Source organism: Clupea harengus, chromosome 2 (genome assembly GCF_900700415.2).
Source record: "Clupea harengus chromosome 2, Ch_v2.0.2, whole genome shotgun sequence".
NCBI lineage: Eukaryota > Metazoa > Chordata > Actinopteri > Clupeiformes > Clupeidae > Clupea > Clupea harengus.
Window position 1 is genome coordinate 21,870,080 of NC_045153.1, and position 13,922 is coordinate 21,884,001.

The 13,922-nt window shown below is 41.0% G+C and overlaps 2 protein-coding genes across 4 annotated transcripts in view; one reads left to right on the forward strand and one right to left on the reverse strand.

Annotated features, from left to right (window-relative positions):
- Positions 1–13,771, reverse strand: part of nalcn (sodium leak channel, non-selective) — a 113,827-nt gene extending 100,056 nt beyond the window's left edge. For 2 of the 3 annotated variants that reach the window (XM_012833987.2, XM_031586705.1), the window contains exons 1-7: positions 9,542–9,633; positions 9,308–9,369; positions 8,321–8,461; positions 6,972–7,154; positions 3,288–3,371; positions 3,024–3,163; positions 2,649–2,777 (exon numbers count right to left, since the gene is read on the reverse strand). In XM_012833987.2, coding sequence (XP_012689441.1) covers positions 2,649–2,777; positions 3,024–3,163; positions 3,288–3,371; positions 6,972–7,154; positions 8,321–8,461; positions 9,308–9,349 — 719 coding nt within the window. In that variant the 5' untranslated portion in view covers positions 9,350–9,369; positions 9,542–9,633. Of the gene's footprint in view, positions 1–2,648; positions 2,778–3,023; positions 3,164–3,287; positions 3,372–6,971; positions 7,155–8,320; positions 8,462–9,307; positions 9,370–9,541; positions 9,639–13,559 lie in introns of those variants that run through there. The other variant, XM_031586720.2, reaches the window with a different exon arrangement.
- itgbl1 (integrin, beta-like 1) overlaps positions 10,354–13,922 on the forward strand; it is a 69,327-nt gene continuing 65,758 nt past the window's right edge. Inside the window, exon 1 of the mRNA XM_031586747.2 lies at positions 10,354–13,490. Coding sequence (XP_031442607.1) covers positions 13,390–13,490 — 101 coding nt within the window. The 5' untranslated portion in view covers positions 10,354–13,389. The remainder of the gene's footprint in view (positions 13,491–13,922) is intronic.

The following is a 13,922-nucleotide window of genomic DNA, read 5'->3' on the forward strand; positions in this document are numbered from 1 at the left end:
TATTCACACTGAGCGTTATCAAAGAAATGAACCCCCTTTTTATAAACCCAGTGATGTAACTCAACAGTTTCCTCAATACTTTAAATTAATTATATTTTTATCTAAATGCAAAAAATGCAAATTAGGTTGACCTAAACGGCAAAAGATGACATGATGACATGCAAAAAAATCCCTTGAGTCCCTTGAGTTTGACCTTCTCCTTTCTCAGGGTATGCAGAGCGTACACATTCTATCAATACGACTTGTCAAGAGCTGCTTTACTGGAAATGTCTCTGTGAGTGAATATGATGAAACTACCAAAGAGCTCTTAAGGTGTGCCCTCTACCATAAGAGGCAAAGCCATGATTGACAAGGCATATGACATTACATAGGAGGGAAAAAAAGTGGTTTTGTGCTAATTCAACAGTCTCTTCTTAGAGGAAACGATTGATAGCCACGGGAGTTGATACCACGTCAACTCCCTGGCAATTCTTCTGACCCTCAGTGAAGGCTCTGCATAAACTGGGCTTTGAGGTTCAGCCAAGGACATCTGATAGGTTAGATAAATGTATCTAATAAAAAGGTAAATGCACACCTGAATTGCTGAGGTGCTGACCCATTGGAGAGAGACTCAAAAGACTGGAAAGACACACAGATAAGCAAAGCCTCTTCAAACCTTGAGGAAAGAACCCTGAGCACAGCGACTATAGAGACTATAGAGACTATAGAGGCAGAGCTCCACATGAAGAAAAGCGTTCACCAGTTCTTCACTCAATACTCAAAATGTGCTGAAAACATAATACCCATTTGACTGAAGCACTGGTATATTCTCCAGACAACCTACTGGGAGACCTATTCTCTGATCCGCCGTTAGTAGTTTCCTCGTGTGGTAAGACACGTGGTCCACCAAAGGTGCTATTTATCTTATAACATGTCTTTGTGGTAAGGTGTAGGTCGGTAAAACTAATCGGTAAAAACCCAGCATAGCCGCACACCGTAGCACCATTAGATGCAAGAACAACACATACCCTCTAGCCACTCACTCAAATGGAACACACTGTGTCCTCACTACATTACATTGGACTTGAAAAGGTAGAGATGCCTAGATTGGGGGGGATGCACTTTTGCAGAAGGAATCTGAGTGGATCTATAAATTGGGTGCTCTCGCTCCAACAGATCTCATTATGGAGTTGGATTTTAAATCATATTCATGAGTATATATATATATATATGTGAGATCTCTGTTCTACTGTCTATATTTTCTACTGCTCTAATCATGATAATGAGCTTTGTTGCTGTGTTGGCGCTGTTTGTCATGTCAACCTTGTCACAACAAATAGAACTACGACATTGAGAGACCCCGACAATTATGTGTGACCGATAGAGTAGGCCATTTTACTGAAAATGAAAATGAATGACAATGTGTTTGTAACCCTGATGAGGGTGTTTAATAACAAAAACGTTTGTCTAATAAAATAATTGTCATCAAAGTTCTTCTCAGGTTGAGAAGGTACCAATAATGTACCAAATGTACCAAAATAGGATGGAAATATATCTGATTCATGTAATATCGACCAATCCCCCAAATAAATTACAGGTCAGAAAAGTAACCATTAAAATCTGTGAAGGGACTGATTTAGCCTTTGATATCCTTTAATTTGGTCGAATTAGTCATTCACTTAAGATGCACGGAAAGCAGACAATAGCCGCCCGCTTAAAGTGGAATGACGTTTCTAGTCTCCAAAGGGACATGGGCGGGCACTTGTCAGTGGTGCAAAGACACACAGATTAGGGCCAGGAAGTGGAGGACAAACAGGCTCCAGCACAAAACCCCCGTCGTCATCTGGGGCAATGTTCATTATTATGTTGAGCGAGGCCGTTTGTGTTGTGCCGCGCTGCGCTGGGCATCTCTGCCGAGACGCAGACAGCTCCGGCTCCTTTGTTTTCCTTGCGGTCTCCGAAGCTGCCACTGCTGCTCATCCACTGGTGAATATTAAACAGCCACTCATGGCCTCGTAGCTCAGCCCTCGCACATCTGTTTCCACGACGTTACTACACACCATCACTCCCTTTCTCTATCGTTTTTTTTCTTCCTTCATACAACATATTTACATTTTCCTCTTCGCCCCCTCCTCCTCCTCATCCTCTTTCCATGTCATAAATCTCAGAAAAACAGAGGGATTTTCACTCTTCCATCTGGAGTGAATTTACCCCCCTGTGCAACATCAACATGACAGGGTGACATAACTGCATAAGCACTGCGTAATGGTTTTTGTGATAATCACGGCACTGTATCATATCAGATGTTACAGATGCATGACCACTAACTTATGCTTAAAATATGCAGCACAACAGATGAACATTTATATCCTTCTTTTAATAGGCAATAATAATATGCTTTACAGCTGTCAGTAGGATTAATAGTCATGTGGGCAGTTGCCAGGGAGTGGATTGGTTCCAGCAGACATCCCTGTAACCAGTAGTGGTAATAAATATTCAACGGATTTTAGGTAAACCCATGTATTTCAGTGACTGTGTAGACTAAATTAAAATACTGCATCACATATTACATATACATATACAGGCTGAACACAAGTCTTTTGAGATGATTTAACATCAATTTATAGCAGTGTATTTTGATTGTATTGTCATTAGTACAACGTTCTTACCCTTTTATTGTGTCATTGGTCACGCAGTGATGGTTGAACGTGCCAAACATTTGAACTCCCAGAATTCCATAGAGCAGGAGGAAAAACAGCAGAAAGATGGACACACTCCAAATCTGCTCACCAGACCGCCTATGGAGAGAGAGAGAGAGAGGAGAAAATGGAAACTTTTCTAAAGCGGGGGAGCTGACAAAAGAAAAAGGCTGAGAGAAAACACATCACGAGTCACGGAGCAGAGCAAACACCAAGGTCACAAGCTAAGAGGACACGAGGGCCTTTGTAAAACTCTACATTGACTCCAGGATGCAAATGTCTGCTTAATGTCATATAAATCAGTCGTCTAACATTAAAGCAACGTTTCTTTAGCATGGCCCGTACTTGAGGATGTTGTTTATCCTGCTGCGAGGCAGCTCAAATCGAAAGTAGATCCGGAAGGCCCTAATCATAATCAAGGCTCGCGGTATTCTCAGCATCCGCCATGGTGACATTTGGTCCACAAGCTCTGCGATTTCAAACACCTAAAAATCAAACAGCAGTAGTTATAATAACAGACATTTAAATCACACGTATATGGCAATACCTTAGGCAAGGTCCTACAGAAAGACTTTCTTTGGATTTGACTACAGTGAACCTCAGCATTACCTGAAGCACTAAGGAGACCCACAGGAAGATCACCATGAACCCGTCAAAAATGCACCAGCGGTCCTTCATGTAGGAGTTATCGCCCTGGAAACAGAGAGAGAGGATTTAACTGAGATCCAAAATTGTGGGGCAGCTATGCATGGGGTTTGTCCTCTTGGCTGATGTGATGACTGATATGTATGACTCAAAACCAGACATGCCTGCATTAATCTAACATTAACCTGATATCAAAAGTGTGAAAAACCATACTGTATTACACAAAGCTTGACATAAGCCTTATTATGTTGTGATGTTTGAACAAATACTTCAAATAATTCAAGTACTGAATACAATAACAACCAACAATGATCTACATCAACTCAATGATTTGAACTGTTCTTTAACAATAACATATTCTTGAGTGTCAAACAAACTAAAATACATAAAATGTAAATATTTTTTGGAACCTCGTGTACTGTAAATACAGTTGAAGGAAACTGAAAGTCATGGAGTTATAGGTCTAATACAAATGGACGATTACAATAGTTTGCAATCCAGAATGATACATAGACCTTCTAGTGTACTGAAGTCCTCCGAGACGTGAGTCTTTTGTTTATGCCCGTATACTTCTTCCAGAAATTGTGCTTCAGGATTGACCACCATAAGTAGATGGCCGTAAAGCAAAGTTTGATCTCGTAGATGACTGACCTTCCTGACCTTAATCTGTATTAGAGGCACCTTAGAACCACCATAAATAAGACAGGTGATTAAACCATTTGTCCAAGAGTCCTCCGGACACCATAGAGAAGCTGAATGCTGGGACCAGGTTATTACAGCCGATGTGTCCCCTTAAAGAGGGAACCCCTTTACCTTGTTCCTTGGGTCAATACCCCCAAAAAAACACACAAAACACACATGATCCTCCATAGGAAGGTGACCCATTAGTCTTTGCCATTTTCCTCAAAATCCCCCTATGTAAACTGGCCCCAGAGTGTTTGAACAATGTAGACACGCGTGAAGTAATGAGGTCGTTTGTATTTGTCCTTATTTACAACTCTCAGGAGTGGCATTTGCAATGCACGCGCAGTTAACGAGCGCTGGCACAAACCCTCTTTCTGTTAATGGAAAGCAAACTCACATTTTCGCTATAGAGACAGGAAGAGAAAGGTCAACCACCATGCCTACACAATTCAAATGTATATTCTGAATGGAAGCACAAAAGGCCTGATGTTTTTTTTTCATTTTCCATAAGTACCAAACACTTAGACTGGAGAGGTTTTTCCTTGGCTTTAAAATATGGAGTTCTTGAAGTGTTCCACTCCACGAGCTGGCCTTTTGGCAACTGCAGTGTAGTTGATCCAGAAGGGCCGAAGCCACATATTTGGATGGGATGAGATGCAGCAGAAGGCCAGGGACACTGCATCTGCCATTGCTGAGCAGTAATTGGGGTCAAATTGATTAAGGCATTGCTGAATGATGGTTGCATTAAGTCTATCATCACAGGATTAGAAGGTATGTAAATCGCACAAACTGCATGGCACTTTTTTAGGCTCACATCTAGAAGATTGTGTATGTTCTCCCACAAACATTTTTGACCAAATGTTAAAAAATAACCACAAACCTCATTCAAGCGTAAAATAAATCTCCATCATGCTGTCTGAAAACTATCTAAAAATACCAAGCGCCCTTGGCTATAATCTTCTGGTGTAACATCACTGACATGTACTCATGGAGAAATCCCCCTACAACAGATACCGTAAGTGTTCAAGCATGGAGAACTGAAATGACTAAATCAGTCATGTGATTCATCTCTTCACAGTCAAACTTTGTCACCAAAAGGCCACTATACTTTGAGAAGGGTAGACTTTACTATACTTTTTCATGCTGTGATAATGTACCCTCCTTGTTTGTGTTGGCTCTACATGAAATTAGACATTACTGCATTCACAGCATTCTCGCCAAGCAAGAAATGTTAAGTGCCTAAAATGCAGTGATGGGCAGTAGCGACGCTACTAGCTTAACTACATTTGCCAGTAGCTTGACTGTAACGTCGCTATTTACAAAACCAAGTAACTTTTCAGTAGCTAAGCTCTTTTATTGATCAAGTAGCGCAGTAGCGTCCTCGAAAGCTAATTTCTCCTGGACATTTCTGATGTTTTTTGTCATTTGGTGGATTATTGTGTTGACAAAGCACTGAAAAAGCATCTCACATATCCCTTTCTGCAGTTCACGTTACAACCGATCTCACGAGAGCTGAGTACAGTGAGGGCTGTCATCGTCTCATCTCCACTCACACTTCGCGGCCAGTCTGACTAGATAACAGCAAAATATTAAAACTTTGTATTTGCGGGCAAAATATCAGAACTTTGTATTCGCGCACAAATGTTACCTCTTTCAGAATTGCATATTGTGCGTCATCTAACGACTTCTGGCGATTTTTGGGAGAGCTAGTTTCCTCCCAGAGGAGTTGGCAACACGGACACACACACACACACACACATAAGGCTGTATGATGGTAGTGGTAGTCACGATTGTTTTCCTAAACAGAGGTCGGAGACAGTTCTTAGCAAAGTTTAATTTGTAAACTCATGTGATGTTAATTTGTAAACTCATGCATTTGTTTTTTGTGTATTGGGCTATTGTTCAATACATAAATCTAAACATATTTTAGCCTTTATCTGACTGACAGTTGTGTTGATCACTAAAATTGCGTTGACTTGGCATGCAGTTTGTTTAACTGAAAGTAGCTACTAATGTATCAAGCTACTTTTGACAGGTTTTTGTAACTTAGCTTGCTACATTTTTATGAGTGGTAGCTTCTGTGTAGTGAAGCTGAATTTATTGTAGAGTAGCTTGTAGCTTAGCTCACTACACATATCAAGTAGCTTGCCATCACTGCTAAAATGTTACAGTACCTAAATTGTCTGCTGCAGACCTGTTCAAAATATTTTTTTTTGCTCTTAACATTTATCAGACACAAGATCAAAGGGGTTTTCAAATATTTACCTTGACCTGCTAAAATGACATGAATCTTAAGCAGGTTTTTTCATCTCCAAAACTACAGTTAAGACAGAATCCCAATTAATCTGAATATGCAGAACTCATTAACGCCACTTCAATCGCTTCACAGATCAAAGTCAATAATTGGCATCAGCTTTCGAAGGTCCTAAAATTGCCCTAAGATCACCACCAGCATGTAGCTCCTATGCCATCTCTCAAACCAAGCCACTGATGATATCTGTGGATATCTGTTTTCCGTGTTGCTTTCAAACACAACAAATAACCCATCTCTACCTCAGATGAAGCGAATCACCAGAAGGCATCCAACAGCGGAGGATCATTTTTTTCCCCTTAAACACCTTAATGATAACCTTCTATTGACCCACTGGTTTGAGAGAAATGTTCTTGTTCAAATTACTCATCTGCCAGCGTGTCCCGGAAGCAGTGATTCACTGTTCAATGCCTCACCGTGTGCTAGTTATCCTTGATTCACCAATTAAGCTGTCCACACTTTCCTTAGCAGTAATTAAGGACCTTTCATTGGGCAGCTGCCCGTTAATTTGCTTCTGTGGGATTCAATCTACCCCCCCCCCCCTCTCTATTTCTCACCCTCTCCTTTCTCTTTCTTTCCTTCTCGTTTTCATTCCTGTGGCTCCCCAACCACCAGTACCTCCACCAAGGCAGTGCCTGATTGAGGGGCCTTACCTTGACAATGCCTCTGATGTGCATCTTGGCGATCATCTCGGCCGTGTAGAGGAACATGAGGAGGGTGTCCAGGGTGAAGGTGACATACTGGAGCGGGGGGTAGTGCTCAAAGGTTTTGGGCGTGTTCATGCACACAGAGATCACACTGATGATAGCACACGCTCGAAGGAGGGAGTGCACCCACTGGGGGAAAACAGCCATGATGAGTTCACATGGAGCTATACACTTCACCTGGCTTAAAGCAACAGTAAGGAGTTTTGGTCTATATCTAGCAAGCTAATTACCTAAGGCATGCAGAAACCTTACAAACTCTAACAACAGGACATTTGGCACTGCAAAAGCTTTCGAACATGCTAACAGGCATCTGGCAGTGTTGGCAATGTCGTGCTGTGAAAGCTTTTCTTGCATTTTCGCTGGGTCTATCCCTGACCATAGACTACCCAGTGCATAGTCTAGATGGCTAGTGGGAATGATAGGTGTGTTTGTCAGTCCTTCACATGACCATATACCATCAAAATTAATTTGAATATGATATCAAAACCAATTGTCCACAATAACATACCTCAAAAAGTGTCAATTTGTCGCATATTGCTGCTTTAAAAGTCTACCAATGGCTCAAATATATTTGTGTACATCAACATGCTAGCACCATTTCAACTTATGGTCTTCTTTGAGTTACTTTAGTCCTTTAGAAACTCCATTATGTGCATTCAAGAAGAAGCTATTCAGCAATTCAAGGTCCATTTGACTGACATGCCTAAGTAAGCAGCTATTCACAGTGAACTAGTTCGAATCTTACTATTTAAAATCAATCAATGTCTATCACCAAAAAAAAATCACACCAGTAGGAAATGTGTTGTCGTTCCGTGACTGAAAAAAAAAAAGTTCTTCACGCAAATAGAAATGTATCACCAGATAAATTATAATAATTTCAGGTGTCGGGTTATTACTTGCTGACTTAAATTTACAATGAATTCCTGTTACATTAAGAGAACGGACTACTTGTGGAAAGATGTGAATCAGAAGCACTAAACCCATTGCCAATGGCAGCGGTCATTCATTTTTTGCAGCCATCAATATAAAGAAAGCTGTATATAAGCAGTAATAATATAAAACATCAATGTGTGACAAACAATAAAAGTCCTTATTAGTCCCTGCTACTAGCTTTACAGAGATATACCGTAACTATTGTAGTTTTTGATTGTAGTCTCTGCAAACAAACATCCAAATGTCAACATGCAAACATGCTTATTTTTAGACCTTTTGCCTACGGCCACAAATACAACACTCCACTCAGGTACCTTGAACACGTTTGCTTGCGTCTTCATTTAGTTTGGATCTGCACTCACTGTTTTGTTTATCCAGACGATGTCGGCGCTGTCCGTGAGGGTCTCGTCGGGCCCAAAGTCGGTGATGGGCTGGGCCTCCACCCTCGAGCTCTGCTTGCGCTTCAGCATGCTCGGACTAGCCGTGCTGTACAGAGAGTGGATCTAGAGGACGGCAGGACAAAAGGCAGACACAGACATTCCATTAAAACGCAGGAAAATCATGCATGCAGGAAAGCTCTCTGTGCAATCAGTGACACTGTCGCTGTCTACTCTTGAAAGCAGATATGGTTTCATAGAAAACCAGACAAGGTGAAAATGTTGAGAAATTCTTGCTGGGTTATATGCTTAGTACAAAGCCTCCTATATATATTACTTTCATGACTAGATGTGACTAACAAATAACAACAGTACATGTCAAGTGTACATGTTAAATGAATGGATTCATTTAAATAATACAACTTTATCATACAAGGAAAGCACAAGTAAACAGTTATGTGTTTACTAGAATAGTATATTGCTTTCTATATGCATTTGTGGCTTATAGTCAAGATCATCTCTTTATAGTATAGAACTAATGTGGCTTTAATTTGGTTTTCCAAGTTTGAAACAACCAAAACACAGCAAGATGGAGTTTTTAGTTAGTACATACAGCTTTTTATGAAATCTACAAAGCTAGAGGGCTTTATAATTCATGAGCTTTTGTTCTACACAACAAATTGTTGATTGGAAGCCAGGCGGTATGAGAGAGATAGCAGTGATGCCGTTGGATGGCCTTGGTGATTGACAACCAAGCATATGTGGAGCAGACACAACACTGACCAGCCACGTCACGCAGCGTCAGAGAGACTTACCTGTTGCGAAGATCGCGCCTGATCTTCACCATGTCAACACAGATTTACGAGCAACAGCAGGTGTGACATAAACGTGTAGTTTAAATTAAAAAAGAAACCGTACAACAGTTCAACAGTCATATAAAGACAGACTCAAACAGAGACAAAGCACACATACCAACGGGAAAAGTAAAGCTGAAATTGCTCCAGCACTGCACATAACATGCGATCAGGCATACCCTGTAAATAACACACAACAGTTAGTCAATATGGCATATATGGTGTACCAATGTCAACAATGCAACATGATCCCCCTTCCTCCCCAGACAGAAAATGCCAACCACAATTGATGAGGAATATACGGTGTGAGACACTGAGAGACAGATGATGCTGGGGTGGTCATGTGACTCACGGTCAGGCTCCTCATTGGTGGGTTCATCCCCAATGTTAGAGGGGTGGAAACCAGACTAGAAAAGTGAAGTTCAGTAGACGTCAGTACCTCCCGGAACCTGCAAAAGGAGAAGTGTTTTGAAAGGTTTTCCCAAATACACTCATCCTTCACCAGAGACATGAAAAGTATCTAAGCTTCACTAGCAATCTTGCAGGAACAGGCATAATGTCGGCACTTCCTCCAGCACTGCAGTCAAACCTCACACAGTCTAGCCTCCAATCAGATCATCCATATCTCACAGCAGGCCTCACCTGCACCTTGGACAAACCCCTAGCAGCTCTTTGAGCCATTAGTTGAGCACACATACCTCAACAACACACATCAAACTAACCAGCAGCATCTAATCAACTCCAGTCAACTTTACCAATACATTACATTTGTATTTATTCATTTGGAAGACACTTTTATACAAAGTATAGCAGTGAGGTAAGGGGAGGTACAAGACAGCACAAGCCACAGTAAGTAAGGAGACTTGCTGTATGTACAAGCAGTTATAATTTATATATAACCTCACGCCCCAATCCCAATTCTCTACCTTGGCCCTACCCCTTGAGCGCTCCCGCTTTCTTTTGGGGATCGAGGGGTAGTGGTCATCTAGCCCACCAAATGGCCCTACAAATGTAGCATTTTCAGATAGATAGGTTGAAGAAAATTCCCAGAATTTCCATGGGCGGAACTAGGTTGTCCCATTTTTATAGGGGGATATTTCAAAAACTACCTCTTTGTTTTGAGTGGCACTCAAAAACGAGGAGTGGTGGTAAAATTAAGAAGTGGCAGTAGGCCCACAGAAAGAGCAGCGTAGAGACAGAAGTCATCCGCAGTCCAGTCATCCTCAATTTATACCTCACCAACAACACAGTCAAACAACAGCAGATATTTGGATTCAACCATCAATAAAACACAGGCACCCACACCATTGATACCTACATACCTCACCAGTAACACACAGACATCAACACTATCAACATACCTCACCTGTAACACACAGTCATCCACACCATCGCCATACCTCACCAGTAACACACAGTACATCATGTGTCACAGTCATCCACTACATCAACATACCTCACCAGTAACAGTCATCCACAACATCAACATACCTCACCAGTAACAGACAAACATCAACACTATCAACATACAGTATGTCTCACCAAGAAATTGTAGCCATACCATATTAGCATATCATCTTACCAGCAGCGCAAAGCAACAAATAGTCATAACTTGTTTGTACCCTTTGCCGTGAAGCAGAACCTATTTATAAAACAATATAGTATAATATAGTTGTATCTCATCAGGTACATACAGTTATACTGCTGTCACACATCTGCAACTTACAACCATATCTTACTGGTTAAACACATAGCCAACTTCAACAGTAACAAAGTAACATCTCAGAAGAACAATCCTCAAACCTGACCTATGACATACAGACACTACATCAAGGATAGACCTCACTGGGACACTACATCAAGGACAGACCTCACTGGGACACTACATCAAGGACAGACCTCACTGGGACACTACATCAAGGACAGACCTCACTGGGACACTACATAAAGGACAGACCTCACTGGGACACTACATCAAGGACAGACCTCACTGGGACACTACATAAAGGACAGACCTCACTGGGACACTACATCAAGGACATACCTCACTGGGACACTACATCCAGGACAGACCTCACTGGGACACTACATCAAGGACAGACCTCACAGACACCTAATAAAGTATTACCTCACCTCACCGGCCACCTATAGGCTAGTCTTGAAACCCCTTCTTCACCAGGAACTAACACGTTTGACTAAAAAGACACACTGTCCCATAGAATGATAAACAGCCCTCAACAATAACACTATATTGTAGGATAAACTCACCTGTATATGCACAATATGTACTAAAAAGGTTTTTAAAATACTAAATCAATGTATACCATTACAGACTGAAACAGAATGGCATCTGTTGGCAGGTATACAAAAGTGCCACCCAGCAAAACCCAGAATGCCTGATGTTCATTAATATCCATCCATGGGTCCATCATATTTCATCAAAACTTAATGCCACTAACATTCAGGGCCAGTGTTGACACCATTCAACTTCATAATGGCCGTAGTGAAGGAGACAATGACTGATGCAGCCTTCATACAAAGTCAGGGTTGAAATATTGTATTATAGTTGGAGGCAGTGCTTTCACAGTTTCTATCTCAACCTCCCTATACTTGCACAAAGGAAAGCAAAAAGTGATACTGAAAAGCGTGGTATAGTCAAAAGCAATTTGCAGCGTAATTGCTACACTTAGCATATGTTGGTAGGGATTTGAGGATGAGTGAAAACAAAATTACAGGGTGTAAGTGCTATAATGTGGGAGTCACTTGCCAGGGACTGCAATTAGTTTCCCTTTCTGAGAAAGGACATTTTCCCACAGACAGGATGCAATCACCAGGAATATTAATGGTGACTGTGGGTATCCATTAGTCTTAGACCAGCTTATTTGAATTTGTTCATATGCACAATAGAAAGTCTATCTAAGAATCCTCCAGAAGATGGTCTGAGTTTGAGAAGAATGCCAGGCATGTAGGTTACAACTTCAGCGATAGACTGGACATGAGTTTAGCTGAAATCAATGATCACTGTCTCACTTTCACTGTTATTTTTACCAACAGAACATGAAGTGAAATTGATATGCAACTTACTGATGGTTTGCTTTATATACTGTAGGCACAAGAAGACTTTAGCAATTTCCTATGGCCTATATATGTCTGTCTTTGTTAAAGACAAATTATACATGCTTTACTTTGAAAAGAAGTTGGTGAGAAAATCAGCAGGAAACTTGTAAGTGCCTTTGAGCCTCCATACCTTCTTAAAACACTTCCATATGTCTGCAACTTCTAAGACAGTGAGATATTTATAGGTATGGTTCCATGAGAAAAATGAATGCATTTCACTGACTGTTTGACACAACATAGGATATGCTGTATGTAACTGTGTTTCACTTTGAATACATAAATACAACTTTAAAAGAAAAGAAAAAAAAACAGGAGAAATACTTGTCACTGAAAAATCATGACACTATCCCAGTTATAGCTCCAGAAAGCAGCACAATATGTGACACTCTGCAATACTTTAATAAAACCCTCTTCAAACAACTAAAATACATGAACCAAACATTCTTATTCTGGAACACAGTCTACAGTGGAAACTGGACATTTTCATTAGAAATGCATAAGGATTGTGTACACAGTTCTGTTAATTCTGTGCATATTACGTGTATTGGTGATGCTGCACATTTTATGGAGATGCATTAAATTCGTTCCATCTGTCAACATAAGGAGATTATGGAGACTGAATGCACAGGTGATTGATAACAGGAAATGGATGGAACACTGAGATGAAAAAATGTTTCAAACCGCAGCCTACTGTTACGACAATACCTGTCCTCTCTACGTCCATTTAGCAAATTGCAAGGCACATCAACGTTTAATGTTTCACTATTATGTTGACAATACAAACAGACAGTCTAAATTAAGATTGGTGACACAGGATAGCACAGTGTTGTTGAAAGGGGATGCGACACGTAGGAAACACTTCGTGCTAAGGGATATTCGAAACCCTTACGACATCTGCTTCAGAGAGGTTACTATGGAAACAGATGAGAGCAAGGCTGCTGCTAGCTCTAATTAGATAACCGTCACCATGAAAACATTTTACAGTGCACCAAAAAATAAAAGGGTAACACGAATAGGGAGACACCATGTCTACTCAGAAAATACGTTTTCTACAATTGCCGAAAACGCGATTCAATGCGTTAAATGAAACGAACAGGTAATAAATTAAAAGGCCTGGGTAACTACCTATCGCGTACTTCCTGGAGGACACCCAGACGAATCAAGCACACCAAGGCTCTCATTCGGTACGTCACGACACGAATTTCCCTGTGTTTGGATGTCAGCGTTTAAAAGAATGACTGAAAACAACTTACGGAGAATTCGTGTATCCTTAGGGCTTTGTCTTTGAGCCCAAAGCTTGAGATGTATTTTTCCCGGTGTGTTATCCGCACTGAGGCGATAGTATGAGCCGGAGCTGCAATCCCAGCAGCAGCAGTATGCAGGCAGCGGCGACGCGCGTCCCCCAGCAACAAGCGCATACAGGTTAGCAGAGCTGAGGATTCACAGGCCTCAAATTATCGCGAACTACACAGAAATACGTCGTTAATGGTTGTCAGACATTACAAATACGTCAAAGACAGGGTGAAATCTCTTCTCTGTGATACTTTTTGTGTAAGTTGGTGCATTATTTTAGGTTTAAAAGGATAAGAAATGAGTTTGCCCTGATTGATAAACTC